Below are 15,045 nucleotides of genomic sequence, written 5' to 3' on the forward strand. Positions count from 1 at the left end.
AGAGAGTTTAGATGGGGACAGAAAAAGGTGGGAGGAAAGTCGGTGTACATCAGAGGATGATTGTGTTTGACTCAGACGTTATTAACAATTGAAACAATCAATCAAATATAAATCAATTTTTATTCATTATTAAATTCCTTAGATTTTGCTTGATTGAGGTATGAATCATGCAATGATTTCATACACGTCACCTGTTTGTATGCTTTTGCTCGAAGTAACTGCGCTGTCTACTCGGAGTTGCTATGCTCCGGTTTGTCTGAGTTCCCGTTAAAACTTTTGGCGGGAATTCAAATGTCTCCGATTTTTTCTCTTAAAATCTTCCAAAATTTTCTGTTTGAGACTAAGAAAAAAAAAGTAAGTCTAAGAAAATATGAGAAACTTCGTAAAGCTTTGGAGAAAAAAATCGTTTTGTTTCGTGAAACTTTTTGAGCTCAGATCCAGAAACCTATATCCAGAAACTTTTGAAAATATATGAACAGCAGAAACAAACACGAAATTTTTGGAAAAATTTAAATATTTCAAAGAAATTCTAGAAAAGAGAGAAATCACCAAAAATTCTAGAAACTACGAAAAAATTCTACTTGAGACAGTTTTTTGGAAGGTTCAAGACACTTCGGGTTATCTAAGGTCAATTAGAAGTTTTTGAAAAAGTAGGACATTTTTTGAAGTTTCATAATATTTTCAAAAGTTTCAGTTTCCAAAAACCCGTGAAATTTTCAGTCTTAAAAATTCCAAATAAAACAAATAAAATTGAAAGGGCTAAAGTTGTGTGAGTTTTGAAATGCAGAAAGTTATAAACACTCCAAAAAATTTTTGTTTTTTCAAGGACCCTACCATACCATACCTTACCTTACCTTACCTTACCTTACCTCACCTTGATTTTCAATATTAAAAAAACTATTGGAGAAAAATAACATTTAACTTTTTCTTTTTTCACGCAATAAAAATTTTGTTTCACCATATCATGGATTTAATTTCACTTGAATTAATTTCGCTTTCATTCGGCCTTATCAACAAGTATTTTTGATTTTTTGTTTGAACACAGTATGACTGCGCCGGTAAGTTATGTCTTTTACGTGGCTGTAAACAAAAATATTACATATAATTAGTAATAGACTATCAATTTTATTTATCGACAGCACATAAATAATGGTATACAAAACTTTGGCTTGAAAATCTTCTATAGAATTTCAATTAAATCGAGATTTTTGAGCCCTAATTGTGAAAATTTGGAACATTCCACAAAAATAGATCGGGTTATTATAGAAAAAATACGATCGCACAAAAATAAACAACGACGCAACGACACTCCGCTGTTTTTAAGCCCCGCCCACGATTTCATTTGCACTGCGGCCGACGCATTTCAGTGCATTGCGTCGTTGTTTATTTTTGTGCGATCGTATTTTTTCTATAGTAGTTTCTCGTACCGAATATGATCAAAATCTAGAATTGATTTAGGTCATATTGAAGAATAAAATGAAAATATATTGTTTAGAAATCAATTATTTAATTGAGTTTTTATCCTGTGTAATTTCACCCCAATAAGTGGTTTTTTTCAGATGAATGCCGTTGCTGAAGTGAAAGGAAGACGCGGTGTCCAGCAAAAGAAAAACGAAAAACAAAATGAGTACAAAAGAATTGGAAGAGAGAAAAGTATGTTTTTTTTGTAAAATATTAGGATTTCTCTCATTCCCCGCAATAAAAATCAGAATCGGGACCCCAGCCAACACCATATCCCGACATCTCACAGGTTTCGCATCTTACTGTATTCACCTCGCTGTGGGTGTGGCACATACAAGGCCAGAACCCGGTAGGTGTCGGGATATTCTGTTGGTTGGTGGTATCGATGTTGACATTATTCCAGAAAATAATCCTCGATGTAGACGGGGAATCCTGAAATTAGGAACTATTTCAAATGTATTGTTAAGCTTGAAATGACATCTAAATATTTTGCAGAGCTTGCTGATGATTCGCGATGTTATGGGAATATCCTGGATCTTGTCAAGAGAAAGAAGGTCACAAACTGGACCCAAACGCGGCTGGTAGTTGAGGGCAAACTGGGGGAAGGCCTGCGTGGCATTGCATACAAGGTTAAGCACCGAAACACCATGAAGTGTTTGAAGTTATTGCCACTCAGCTGGACCTCAAGAAACAAGGAAGCTCTCGAAGACTTGGTCGCGCTCAGATCACTCAAAACTATCAAGAAAGAGACTCCAAACTACTTGACATTCTTCGATTCTTTTGTTCTCACGAACCTGCCAGCCTCAACTCAAGACAAGCTCAATCAACTTGATCCACAATGCCCAGCTACTCACTACCTTGGACTCCTGGTCGAACTGGGATCAAACAGTTTGGACAATACAATGCTGACAACCGCAGTCGAAGGATTATCGATTGTCAAGCAGCTTGTGCTCTCTCTTGTCATTGCGAAGCGACGTTTGGATACCAACCACAATGACGTTCATCCAGGGAACGTGCTCGTAAAGCGTTCAGCATCACCGAAAACTCTGAAGTACACCCTGGATGGCAAGGTGATCCGCATCCCTTCGCATGGATTGGTCGTCGGAATTATCGATTTTTCGGAGGCGTCGTTTGGCAGAGCCAACGGCAATTCGGACGTGGGCTTCCTCAGTTTCATTACTGAGGAAATTTCGAAAACATTGTCGAAAGCTGAAAATCGGGTTGGTGTATTATGAGAATTCAATAATTAAAAATAATAATTTCAGACATTCCAAACAGCTATCGATGGGCTCACCGATGCAAGGAGCATCACAGCCATCTACCCGAACGCCAGCATCTTCAAAAAGCACTGAACTCCTTCTCTCTTTTATTATTTTATTCTTTCTCTTTTTAAATATATAAATTTTCCCTTGATATAATCGTTGAAAATGAACGCAAAGTCAGTCGAAATCTCTAAAAAACATCAAATAATCGAATTTGTACTGAGGCGTAGTCGAAAGCTTTGAGCGAACGGATCAATATCATCTAAAATCTCCAATGTAGATTTTTAACTCGATTTTTCCGTCTTCTTGAACTTCTTCAATTTCTTCTTGACTCTTGCCTTCACAAAAATCTTTGAGGTCAACGGTACATTTTTATTAGAGAACTCAAACATGTGCATCCATTAGAGCATTTTAGTTGGCAAGGATCACAGCGCCTCAAATCGGGAGAAATCGGGAGTAGTATCACGTGGTGTCAGGCTGTCTCATTGCGGTTTGATCTACGAAAAATGCGGGAATATTTTCCCAGAAAAATTGTGACATCAGCACACTCTTAACCATGCGAAATCAGATGAGATGTCTGCGTCACTTCTCCCGCATTTTTTCGAAGAATAAAGCAAAATGGGACTTTTTGATTCCACGTGTAGTATTTCAGGATGAGAATCAATATAATCCTTAATATGCAGATAGCTATAGATACAGTAACTTTGACAAGTCATATCTACTGGGAAACAAAAGATATCAAAAAGTGATCAACTAAGAAACTGTAGAACATTTCAAAAACTATAATACATATTCAATTAAAATCATATATTTATCATGTAAGATGAAGGAGTTATTTATAGCAGCCAGAGGAAAGGCAAAAAGTACGCAATAGAAATGTAGGTCTAACTCCGCCATCTCGAAAGATAAAACGTAGTTTAAATTTAAATATTGTAGTTTTGCATTCTGTCTGAAATGGAATGTGAGTTAGAATAGTCTCAAGCCATTCCACTGGAGGGAGTCGCGGATGAAAGCCACTGGAAGTCGCTGGACGTTTGAAGAAGAGCCGGCAGCAAGGAACGAGATGAGGAAGACTCTCGGCTGCTGAGTTGCCTGGCACTTCTGATTAAATGATCATTGATTTAGAATTTTACTTGTAATTATTTCACTCCGTTAATGCCAGTGTTTTAGAAATAGTTCCGCATTCATTTTTTTGAAACAAATGTACATACATTAGCTGAAATGAACTACAGATAAAACTAATGGTTTGAAATAGAACCACCTCCAGTGGTTATTAGTGTCACAAGCCACAGGTGGTTGCAATGCTCAAAATATTTTTACTTTCTTTGTATTTAGGCAGTGGTTTGAACGTGCGAAAATGCTCGACATTTTTCAAGAATCACAAATTTTGCGAAAACTTGGCCATTTATCAAAATTTTGACAGAAAACGTTCAAAAATGTATCACATTGTTCTATGATAATTTTTTGTAATTTAAGTGTATTAAAAGTGCATTCTGACAGAATCGTAACTGGCTGTACTCCACTTTTTTCAAGTAGATGTGTTGGTTGTTGTAGTGACATCAACCAAATATGGTCCTGTAAAAGAAGTACTTTAACTTAAGTGAAAACTTTTTAAACTCACTACAATCGTAGTCAACATCAAGTCCAACTGTTACTCGTTTCACTCCATTTGACATTTTTCTACAAAAATCATCATCCATTGTCAAATTTCCATTGAAATTGAATGTGATTAGAGAATATGCAATTTTGAGATTTGGGAATGAAATATCTTTTAAAAAATCGTTTCTTCTGAATTCTATAACAGTTCTAGGTCCCAGTTGTCTTGATCCTTTATTCACAATATCTATAATTTTAAAATTCAGTGAAATAAGATAAAAGATCACAAACCTTCAACTTGATAAATTTCTTGAAGGTTGGGCAATGTGAACGATTTTAGTGTAGTTCCTTGGATATAAATTGTTCCAAATATAACTTCAAATTGTTGCACTCTAAAATTAAATAAAAATTTTTAAATGACCTGACAAGTGCATTTAATCATTTGTTACCTAGACACTATAGAACATGTTTTATTGCTCTAAGAGTGTTGCTCTAAAAGCAAAAATTTGGCAATGTAGCAAACCTTTGATGTACTTTTTTGGAAAATTTAAAAAAAATCTAAAAGTTTTTGGAATTTCCTATTATTTAGGTTTGACTGTAACCAAACACAATACCTAAACAAAATCCCTGTTAATCCACTTTTGAAATAAACAGACTTGGAATTATTGTTGGAACTAAAGCTATGCAGCTAGAATTTGTTTCAAATAGTTTAAATCAAACAGCACCTTTTCATATCTACTTGTGATATTTTCGTATAATTTGTAATATCTTCATAATCGGAGGTCATATAGTTTTCAAACAAAATATTTCCAATATACCGGGTACATCGATCAGGAACGGCGGTTAATTTTCCAGTGCAATAAGTCAGCGGATTGTTAATTTCTAAATGGAAAATACTTATTGAAACACCCTTTTTCATACTTACTATCCATTCCACAAAATGACATACTCTGATATCCTTCCAACTTTCTTAACGAAGATTGTGCAATCGTCTGAAGAAATTCCGGATCCAAGCAAAGTTTCGTGTTTTGGAATAATGAAATATCGGAATTTGAATTCTTACTTTTGATTGTTTTCAGTTTTATAAGATCCAAACGACTCAGATAGTTGTTACTATCAATATTTATTGTGTAATCAGCTTCGATTCCTTAAAAATTCAACTTTTTGAATCACTGTTTTTATTAATAACTCTTTCTTTTAATAACTCTTTCTGTTTTAGAGGTTTTGTTTCCGATAGTTTGTCTTCTGTTTTTTAGTGAATACAGTATTAACTCACATCATTTTCTATTTTAATGTTGTGATATAGTTTTGAAATCCCCGCAGTTCCACTACAGTAACCCAAAACTATCATTCTAAGATTCCAAAATTGATAGTAGAATGCTGTTAGATACTATAAACTACAATTACTAGAAACTACTCAGACAAAGTATGAAAAATCTAAGTGGTGCACTGCCAATAGCTAAAATCTTGTGCTGAACTTTATAACTGACTCCTGCTAAAAAGTTAAACTCCAATAGTTTAGGTAAACAAGTCTAAATTGTGTCTAGATTCGCCGTAATCTTGTCAAGTTGAACTCTAGGCAGTGCCAATTTTAAACGTTTTATCTTTGCCTGATTATGTGATAAAATAATACCTGATTCAATTTCATCCAAATTCTGTAAGAAACCCAACGTTTCTAGATTACTTGATTTAATTTGAATAAAACCATATAATTTGTTGACTGTTGATAATCTATATAAAACTTCAACCGGTGGAGCATTACCATCAATTATAATATTTCCATACAAAACAATGCAGTTTTCAGGAAAATTTTTGACTTGGGGCCATTGGAAATTCCCATGAATTTCACAGCCACAATCAAATAAGTTTTTGGAAATTGAACGCCGAGTGAAAAATACTTCATGAATAATAGAACACATCTTTTGTAAGTTTAAATTTGGATTATTTTTGATTTCGACTATGTTATTTGAATTTGATAGTGATGATATATTCAGATTATTTAATTTTGTATTGTTCAAAATAGATAATCCTTTATCTGAAAAAATATTTAACTTTGAATGTGTTCAATTGCAATATTCACTTAAAAATCGCCATGGAAACGAGCAATTGAAGACGCTCCGCCCCCAAACCATGAGTCTCGTTAGGTATTTGGAAGCAGAAGCGTAAATTCAAACGTTATCCGTTAATGTCGCCTTTCTCAATTTTCAAGCATTTTTGGTATTTTTCGTTCTAGGCATTTTTAAATCATTTTCGCCTAAAAAAGATAAAAACAACAGAAAATCTAATAAAAAATATTACAAATGTTTAAAAATCGGTAAAACTAATTGAAAATGTTTGAATTTTCGTTCTTACACCCAACGAGACCGAACTGTAGGGGCGGGGCGATTTCAATTATCTATGGAGCGCATTTCCACGACGATTTCAGAAGAAGATTATGTCTTCATCCCCATAATAGTGTTCTCTGAATATATTACCCAATGGATCTCCAGTTATATTCTGAATATTTTTCATGAAAGGCGCTGAAGTTAATTGAGTATTCCATATTTGTAGAACTCCTCGAATTTGAAGAACATTTTTGAATAAAGTGATCAATTGTTCACTTTTCATTTCAGAATTTTGATCGATACGAAATCTTCCAATAATTTGAGAGCATTCAGTTGGAAATAAGCTCTCTTTTGTGATATAATGAACATTAAATGAACAATTGTCTGAATCAACTTCCGATAAATAAAAGAGCCACATAAATATATGAAAAAACATTCTCAAAATATTTTTGTTTGAGAATAAAGTTTGTGGAAGTAGGAATCGGTGAAGATATTTAATTGCATATTTCAATTGAGTTGCCATGAAAACAAGTGACATTTTCGATGAAGCTGAAATGCTATTATAGCATTCTTAATTTTGAAATGTGAATTCTATGAACTATTAAGAGATCATGTTTTTGTTCATATCAATTTCGAACCCCGCATTATTTTCTGCAGAAAATTAACAATGTTTTAGTCTGAACTTAAAAGGAATGTATTGTTCATTGGGGTGATAAAATCGGAAAATGAGCAAAAGATCATAGGAACGTGTATACAGCGCTGAAACAACTGAAAAAAGTAGTATACAGCAAAAATAGTGTCATTTTACAAACAAATACTTTGAAATTAAGGTTAAGAATCACCAAAAAGTATAGAGTTGAGTTGTTGCATGGTGACTTTCTTTTTGACAGCACTACTGTCTCCATCCTGATGATTAAATACTATATCTGTTAGTCTTCCATTGTGTAATCTTTTCATTGCTCCGGCAGATAGTCTCTTCTTCTTTTTGCTTTCTGATTCAACGATTGCTTTGATTTTATCGGCATTCGTAGAAATTCGTTCAGTATTCGAGGTACTCTCTGTCAGACGAACACGCATAAGAGTGATCTGAAAATTTTTAAGAATTAAATTAAATTCTGAAAATAAAATTTGCCATGGCCTGGGCAGAACACGGAGCTTTTTTTTTGCTCAAATAGACTGAGACTTCCCAAACAATTTTATGGTGTTTCAGAATTTCGAATTTCGAATTTGTTAAAATCTGAGATTTTCCCAAGCTTGTCGTAGCAGCTGAAATACAGTTTTTATTAAAGGGTGAAAATTTGATTTAAAAACTGTATTCCAGTTGTTGCGACAATTTTCGAAAATGCAGAACGCCACAAAAATGTTGAAATTTTTTTTGAGAAATCTCATTTTCAAAATCGAGTGTCTCGGGCCGGTTTTAATCTATTTGATGAGAAAACCTACAAACTCTACTCCTTATTTTAAGAAAGCACAAAGTGTGAATTCAAAACTTTCAGGCAATGAAAGAAAATTAATTTAAAACAATAAATACAAACCTTATGAGCAATCATTTGTCTTGTCGCATTGGCAAGATACGGCCGCTTTGGTCCATCCAGTGGAAACATTGTCAAAATATCAATTGAAGGAGTAAATAACCAATTAACTTGATCTTTTACCATTGTGGCAGTGTATGTCAAACCATAATCACACATAATCGAGACAGTTTGATTGAAAGTCGCAAGTTCCCGTTGATTATACAATGACTCATTCATCTGAAAATTTAAAAATTAAAAAAAAAGAGAACAACCAGCGATTGTTACCGGTTTGATAGGTGGCTGAACAATATTGACAATGAATGGCAAAATATCCAGCAAAAGCTCTTTTTTTGGTGCACCTCTAGTCGATTGTCCACATGATCGAACTGCGCTGATTGTTTCTTCCGATTCCTTCGTTTTTTGGAAAATATTTTGTTCCAACTGTGGATAGGCGATCGGAACACGAGCATGAGTCGCAATGTTGAGATGGAGGGAAACGAAGAATGAAAAAACATACTTTAGAACCGACCAGTTTTGAAGACTGTGTACCTGAAAACAAGAATTTATAATAGTTGTTTAATACTAATAGTAATTAAAACTCACGATTTTCTGAATATCATCATAGAACAAAAACCATGTAGACGCTTTGCGTATTACTCCAATTGGAAGAGTTACAAGATAATTTGCATGTAAACCAGACACAAATCGTTCTTCTCCTCCATGGTCTGCCGATATTCGTTCGATATCAAATATTCTTTCTCGTACAGATTTGATTCCTCCCTTTGCGTCTGTATGTTTAGATAACTCAAGAATTGACGACCAATGTTCGAAAATAGAAGCAGATCCGCCTTTCTCTTTCTCAATAACCTAAAAAACAGATTTCTATTAATATCAAAAAATATACAGCGTCATACCTCATGGATCAACTTCATTCCAATTGCTCGATTCGATTTTCGTGCTGCCACCGCTACCCATTGAAGAGTATTAATTGAATGTCTCATATCATTTGCACACAATTCGCATAACTTTCTCAAAGTACTCAAATCACATCGAAGACGTTCTCGGTCACAAATTTCTTCCAGTCGTTTTGCTAAAACATCTTGTTTTGTTGCGACTAGTTGCACACACCAGGCGACTCCTCGTAAATCACGCAATGCTGGCGTATACCTTTAAAAACAAATAATTAGAAAATCAAACACATCTTACGAATACATTGAGTTATCCCGATAAAGGGGGTTTGTGTTCCGATTTTTACCAAAATCTGAAACCAAGAATTTTAGTTTTTGATTTCTTTCGATTTTTCGAAAAATATCTTGAAAGTTTGATCATTTTTATTCTATTTTATTTTTATTCATGTTTTCTTGTGTTTTTATCAACAAAAACAGAATTTGATTTCAAAAAAAAAAAATAATTTTATGGTTCACTGATTTTTTTTCTTCGAAAAATTGTCGTTTTTCGATTTTTAGATTTTCAGTGAAAAAAATCGTCAAAATTTTCGCTGACATCTTTGTTCCCGATTAGGACTGTCGTTTTTAGTTGGTGTTTCTTGCAAAAATGGATTTTTGGACTAAAAAACAAAAGATTATCTTTCAAAAATGTAGGTATGATGGAAAAATCAAAAGTGTTTTTTTTTTCGGTTTTTTGGAGAAAATTGGTTTTTGGTTGAAAATGTTTTTGCAACTGTTCCCGATATCCTATTATATATTTTCTTTCTGTGTCACTGAAGCCATAAAATAACTTACAAATTATTGCAAATTCCAATAATGGGTCGCCGAATGGCTTTTTTGCCTGTTGCTTGAATACACCGAACCAAATGACGAATAGTATCAATTGGTGTTCCATCAATTTCATCAAGAATCAGGCATGCTGGCCGTTGATCTGCATCAAGTGTTCGAGATGTTTTTACAGCTCCTTCTAGTACTTTATTTAAATCTGCGACTGTTCGAGCATCACTTGCATTTACATCAATTGTTGAATAGCCTGCTTGACGAGCGACAATTCGTGCTAGTGTACTTTTACCGAGACCAGCCGGGCCAGAAAGAAGCAACATTTTCGATGATGGACGCCGAATTTTGCCATTATCCATGTGTAGTACTTCTCGTTCTTTTTCACCGAGGCTTGCTAGTAAATCGTCGACTTTTTGATGGAACACACACTCGTCCCACATTTTCAGCCATGTAAGAATATTTCGATTGACAGTCTGCAATATCGTGACTTCTTTTTTTAAAATAATGTAATTCCTTACACTGTCCGAGAGCAAATCTGAGAAATTTTTGGCTTCGTACTTGTTCACCCATAATGATGATTCTGGATGAGATTTATTATTTTCATATTCAGACGGTGTTTCAGTTTCTTTAAGCATGCGTGAAAACTCGGCTTCCTGTTCTTTAACGCGAGATTCTTCTTTCAACTTGCTGAAAACTATAAAAGTATTCAATTTTCTAGTGAAACTATTACCTAAGACGTTCGGATTCCTGACAAATCGACTGAAAAGCTCGAAAACCGACCCTCGAACGGGTTGCTTGTTGGGTAATCGATTCTACTAACGGAACAGAAAGACGATCATCACGGAAAGTTCGAATATAAAATCGTTGCCCGTTGACGACATCACTGATACCAATCCAAGGTGAACCATCAGTTACCGGATTTCGCATGATTTCCTGAATTCAATGATAAAAATATAATCTTTCAAGGAAAAGTAATAACCTGTCGTCTTCTATATCTCCGTTCCATTTCTAGCTCACAAAGTGAAGAAATTGTCTGCTCTCCGCTTTGAAAATCGTCAAAAGCATTAGAATGATGATTTTCATTCATTTTTCTTTCAGCTTGAGCAGCTGCTTCGTTGATTTTCTGTTCCAAGCTTTCGAGGGCTCTTCTCTTAACAGCATTTACTTGTGACTTTTGTAATACTTCACTGGAAACTGTTTCCATTCTCATATGCCAATCTAAATATATAATTTAATTGGAAAACCTTCTTTTTGACTGACCCATTGGATGTGAACGTCTTCCATATTGATCAAATACGTCTTCTACTTCATTCAAGCGTCTTTTTCTTTTACCATATCCAACTTCTTCGAGAGCATTCCTAACTTCATTGATTCTTTGATTTTCAGAGTCTCCATTCGGAACTACAGCTAGCTGATCCTCATCATCTCTTAAAATTCAGCGAATGTAAAACTACTTCTGCTTCTCAACATAAAGATCTTACGGATATTCAAGTTGCCCATCATCGTCGGCAAACCCAGAATGCAGTACATTGTAGTCATCATCCATGTCTTGCTGTATCCATTAGAAATGTTAGAAACACAATCTCACAACAATAAGTACAATACACTGTTACTTGACACACTACATATAAAAAAAACAAATTGAGAAACTTGAATAATTTAGATACAAAACTTTATTTTAATTCCAACGTGCCAAAATGGGGGTAAGAACTTGAGTACAAAGAGTACTCCCGAACACCAATGAAGGAAACAATAACGGGGGCTTGTAAAAGGAGAAGGAAAGTGGTAATATATTAAAACAACATTCAAATACAACTTGGATATTCGGTGGTGGGATGATGTCTGATTGCAACTTGTACTCGAAAAGAGTAAACTCAGATGGGATCACGGTCGTCAATCACCGAAAACCGGGGAGATAGGATGTGAAAATGGGATGCGGGCTGATTGGATTGGATTGTTGAGAGATCTACTAAAACGCTACACGCCATAAAATTCAGATACCAGAATCTTCTTACTTAAATCATCATTATTAGAACGGTGAGGAAGGAAAGGAGAAACAATAAATAGGAAAATGAGAAGGATAGGTACAGAATCTAATGGATGTGCAATTCTTACAAGAAGGAAAAAGGAGAACGGAAAGCTTCTAATTTTGTCCCGCATTTTGGAAACCGCTGCGCATACCACCTCGTGGAGCACCACCCGAACCGCCACGGCGGAAGAATTGTCCACCGCGTGGTTGGAAACCTCCACGTCCTCCTCGGAATCCGCCGCCTTGTGGTTGATCACGTTGCTCACTAATTTGAGCATGTCCGTCAAATCCGAATGCATCCAGTTTGAGTGGAAGCTTCCACACGCCTTGCTCATCCTTTGTAGCCGCTTCGAAAATGGCTTTTACTCCGGCCTTGTTACGCATGGTAATAAATGCAAAGGCATGTTTCGATGTGTCGTTCGGACTGTCAAGAACCTTGCGCGGCATGCGAACCTCCTCGATTTCTCCATATTCTTAAAATGAAAATTTAGTGAACTATTGGGACTATTAATTTGCTTACTGTAGAACACCTGCTTGATTTCCGATTCAGCCTGAGCTGTGTTGCTGGGGACAATCTCTCGAGTGATTCCTCCCAAATAGATCTTACGCTCATTTAGGTTGGCATCTGAACTTTCCTGAGCTTGGCGCAATTCATTAGCTGGGTGCGACTGTCTCTGTTGCTGATAAAGAGGAGCATGCGATCCTTGTTGTTGCTGATGCATGGAAGGCTGCATGTGGTGCATTTGTGTTTGCTGATGGATTTCTGAAAAATAAATAATCTGAGACTAGCCCGATCATCTTTCGTTTTTTCAACTCACGCTGTCCTTGTCCATAACTTTGTTGTTGTGGGGGCTGAGACTTTCCACCTCCACCCACAAGATTAGCCCACGTTTTCTGAACCTTTGGCTGTTCTTGAACAGGCTCAGGAACTGGGGCTCTCTGCTGTGGGGGCTGTTGGGCAAGCTGTGGTTTCTGCGGTGTTTTCGCTACCTCCTTTTCCACAGATTTCGGAGTGTCTTGCTTCACTATACGATCTTCAGCTTTCTTTGGCGTTTGCTGCTTTGGAGGAGCCGGCTTTGATTGTTCCTTAGGTTGCTCGGTTTTGGAAGATTTGGAATCCTTTCCATTTGCTCCACTGGCGTGTCCGTTATGACCAGTCGACGAAGTAGTCTTCTCCTTTTCCGTATTCGCGACGAAAAACTTATCAATGTACTGAAAAGCGTCTGATTCGACATAGTATTTTTTCTGCCCTTGTTGCCCAAGCAAAAATGATTGAAGGAATGGACGGAGGTTAACGGTTCCGATAACATTGATAATCACTCCCTGTTTGTGTGGGGTTGGGTATCCCTTAAAAATATATTTGTAGGAAAATCGAAGAACGTCGTGTTTACCTTGATAGATTGAATCTTGAAGTGGGTGGTTTCTGGTAGATGATTGTACAACTTAACAATCTCCTAAAAATATATTAACGAAATGTATTTTTGTCAATTTATATTTGTTGCCAACCTGCGATCCAGTGACCACCTGATCATCCAAATAGAACTTCGATTCATGTCCATAGAACTTGGTAATCGCTTTACGGTTCTCAGAGACGGTGATATAGAACTGATGGCAGAACGCTCCACCGACTTCTGAAATAAAATCAATTTAATGCAATATTCGGGATTGAAAGAATTGAAAGAAAAGGTGTGTAAGCACTTATTAAGTGCGACATGACTCACGTTCAGCGGCTGTCAATGAGAGTGGCTCGACCGGAGCGGTGGAAGTCAAATTACCATTGATCGGATCCATCTTATTCTGGGTTAAGGCCGAGGTTATCTGCATTTAATAATTACCTGAAAATGTTTATTTTTGTTTATAATTTTAAAAACGGTTTATGTAAAAGATGACGAAAAAATAATTTAACCGCTGCTTGCTTCATGATATCAAGTTTAACTATTTTGGAGGAAACTAGTTGTAAAACGGATAAATTGAACCGGAAAACTGAAAACGAACGTAAATCCGAACGCGCGAAATTCGAAAGAGGCGTTTTTTGGCAACGGGCCAGTTTGATTCGCAGGCACGCTCGTTTGAATTTAGTGATGGGTCTCGGCACGATTGCCATTTTGCGAGGCAGTTCAAATACACTTTTCTCTGCATCCTCCGTTTGTAGTACAGTCTTTTGTTTCTTCTCGGTTTTCCACGTATTTCCAGCTTAATTTGCCAACAAGGCGTTTATTGAGAGAACTTCCTACAGATTTATCAAATCATTATTGTCAGTGAAGCGCCTAGCATGCAACTGGTTTTCCTGATTCTCTCTGCTCTTGCAGCTGCTGATGCTTCTGCGGTAACTTTATCAAATAAAATTTATAAATCTGGCTAAAATCGTATAATTACAGAAAATTCTTATCGGCAAATCCTTCGTGACCAAGTATCCGGTTGCACAAAGAGAAAACGCATTTGAATATCAGATTATCAACATTGGCCTTTCTCCAGCTCTCAAGGTATGTTTCAAAAAGTCGCAAAGATTTTCTTTAAAAATTAGTTTCTTTCTTTCGGATAACGCGAATTTTGGTTAGAAATTGTCGATTATTTCAGGTCGAGCTGTCTGATCTCAAATCTTTCCCAACTGACCGATTCGAGATTTTGAAAGGATCTGCAACAGCAAGTTTTCCCGTCATTCCTGCGAATTCCACCATCTACCATCACATTGTTGTCATTCCTCGTGTTCCTCAAGCCATCGAAGATCACGATGTTACCGTGAACTATACTGATTCCGAGACTGGCAAACGTGCGCGAACCTCTACAGTCTCGTATGATAAGAGAGGATACAGTATGTTTTGAAAACAACGGAACTAATTCAAAATTTTAAACTTAAGCTCATTTCTTCGCCGAAACTGCCATGAGAAAAGTGGAAGGAGTCAATTGCACACACTTCCTCGGATTCGGAGCCATCGCTTTTCCATTGACTGCAATCCCAGCAATTCTCTACTGGATCTCCAAACGTCGTTATTCAAACAAAAAACAGGATTAGCTTTCGAATCGTTGTTTAATTTTACTGGTTATCAATCTATGGGTACACATATAAGTCAGCTTTAAATTGTATTTATTAGCACCCGGTTGAAGAATAAAATATTGTAGTTTTTCGACAAT

At 36.0% G+C, this 15,045-nt stretch overlaps 5 protein-coding genes and 1 non-coding gene across 8 annotated transcripts; 2 read left to right on the top strand and 4 right to left on the bottom strand.

Moving 5' to 3' along the window:
• Positions 1-233: 233 nt before the first annotated feature.
• Positions 234-2,910, top strand: C04G2.10 (Protein kinase domain-containing protein; the record flags this gene model as incomplete). 3 transcript variants are annotated; one of them, NM_001268533.3, is made up of 4 exons in its annotated part: positions 234-354; positions 1,560-1,653; positions 1,957-2,681; positions 2,727-2,873. In NM_001268533.3, 4 exons carry the CDS (start codon positions 292-294, stop codon positions 2,811-2,813), a joined length of 969 nt encoding a protein of 322 aa, NP_001255462.1. In that variant the 3' UTR covers positions 2,814-2,873. The 3 variants fall into 3 exon arrangements, with proteins under 3 accessions (NP_001255462.1, NP_001255463.1, NP_001293943.1); NM_001268534.4 differs by lacking the exon at positions 234-354 and adding an exon at positions 996-1,058 and having other exon boundaries at positions 2,727-2,840; NM_001307014.2 differs by lacking the exon at positions 234-354 and having other exon boundaries at positions 2,727-2,910.
• A 1,212-nt stretch (positions 2,911-4,122) lies between these two features.
• On the bottom strand, positions 4,123-7,097 carry irld-21 (Receptor L-domain domain-containing protein). Its single transcript, NM_069439.4, has 7 exons — positions 6,794-7,097; positions 5,953-6,354; positions 5,245-5,466; positions 5,045-5,201; positions 4,611-4,711; positions 4,345-4,566; positions 4,123-4,298 (listed from the first exon to the last, which is right to left on the bottom strand). Exons 1-7 carry the CDS (start codon positions 7,077-7,079, stop codon positions 4,252-4,254), a joined length of 1,437 nt encoding a protein of 478 aa, NP_501840.2. The 5' UTR covers positions 7,080-7,097; the 3' UTR covers positions 4,123-4,251.
• A 231-nt stretch (positions 7,098-7,328) lies between these two features.
• Positions 7,329-11,436, bottom strand: ctf-18 (AAA+ ATPase domain-containing protein). The gene is made up of 11 exons (NM_069440.7): positions 11,366-11,436; positions 11,145-11,311; positions 10,864-11,102; positions 10,615-10,817; positions 10,403-10,571; positions 9,900-10,357; positions 9,072-9,324; positions 8,761-9,024; positions 8,443-8,706; positions 8,179-8,394; positions 7,329-7,729 (listed from the first exon to the last, which is right to left on the bottom strand). The coding sequence occupies exons 1-11, from the start codon at positions 11,428-11,430 to the stop codon at positions 7,475-7,477; spliced, it is 2,553 nt and encodes an 850-aa protein (NP_501841.1). The 5' UTR covers positions 11,431-11,436; the 3' UTR covers positions 7,329-7,474.
• Positions 11,437-11,540: 104 nt separating this feature from the next.
• On the bottom strand, positions 11,541-13,748 carry gtbp-1 (Ras GTPase-activating protein-binding protein gtbp-1). Its single transcript, NM_069441.9, has 6 exons — positions 13,635-13,748; positions 13,420-13,544; positions 13,305-13,367; positions 12,732-13,260; positions 12,434-12,676; positions 11,541-12,386 (listed from the first exon to the last, which is right to left on the bottom strand). Exons 1-6 carry the CDS (start codon positions 13,735-13,737, stop codon positions 12,028-12,030), a joined length of 1,422 nt encoding a protein of 473 aa, NP_501842.2. The 5' UTR covers positions 13,738-13,748; the 3' UTR covers positions 11,541-12,027.
• A 167-nt stretch (positions 13,749-13,915) lies between these two features.
• On the bottom strand, positions 13,916-13,988 carry K08F4.14. The gene has a single exon (NR_056506.1). It is a non-coding gene; the product is annotated as an Unclassified non-coding RNA K08F4.14 (non-coding RNA).
• Positions 13,989-14,147: 159 nt separating this feature from the next.
• K08F4.3 (Translocon-associated protein subunit beta) lies at positions 14,148-15,036 on the top strand. Its single transcript, NM_069442.7, has 4 exons — positions 14,148-14,239; positions 14,292-14,396; positions 14,491-14,725; positions 14,772-15,036. The coding sequence occupies exons 1-4, from the start codon at positions 14,186-14,188 to the stop codon at positions 14,924-14,926; spliced, it is 549 nt and encodes a 182-aa protein (NP_501843.1). The 5' UTR covers positions 14,148-14,185; the 3' UTR covers positions 14,927-15,036.
• Positions 15,037-15,045: the final 9 nt, after the last annotated feature.

Source organism: Caenorhabditis elegans, chromosome IV (genome assembly GCF_000002985.6).
Source record: "Caenorhabditis elegans chromosome IV".
In the NCBI taxonomy this organism is placed as follows: Eukaryota; Metazoa; Nematoda; class Chromadorea; order Rhabditida; family Rhabditidae; genus Caenorhabditis; species Caenorhabditis elegans.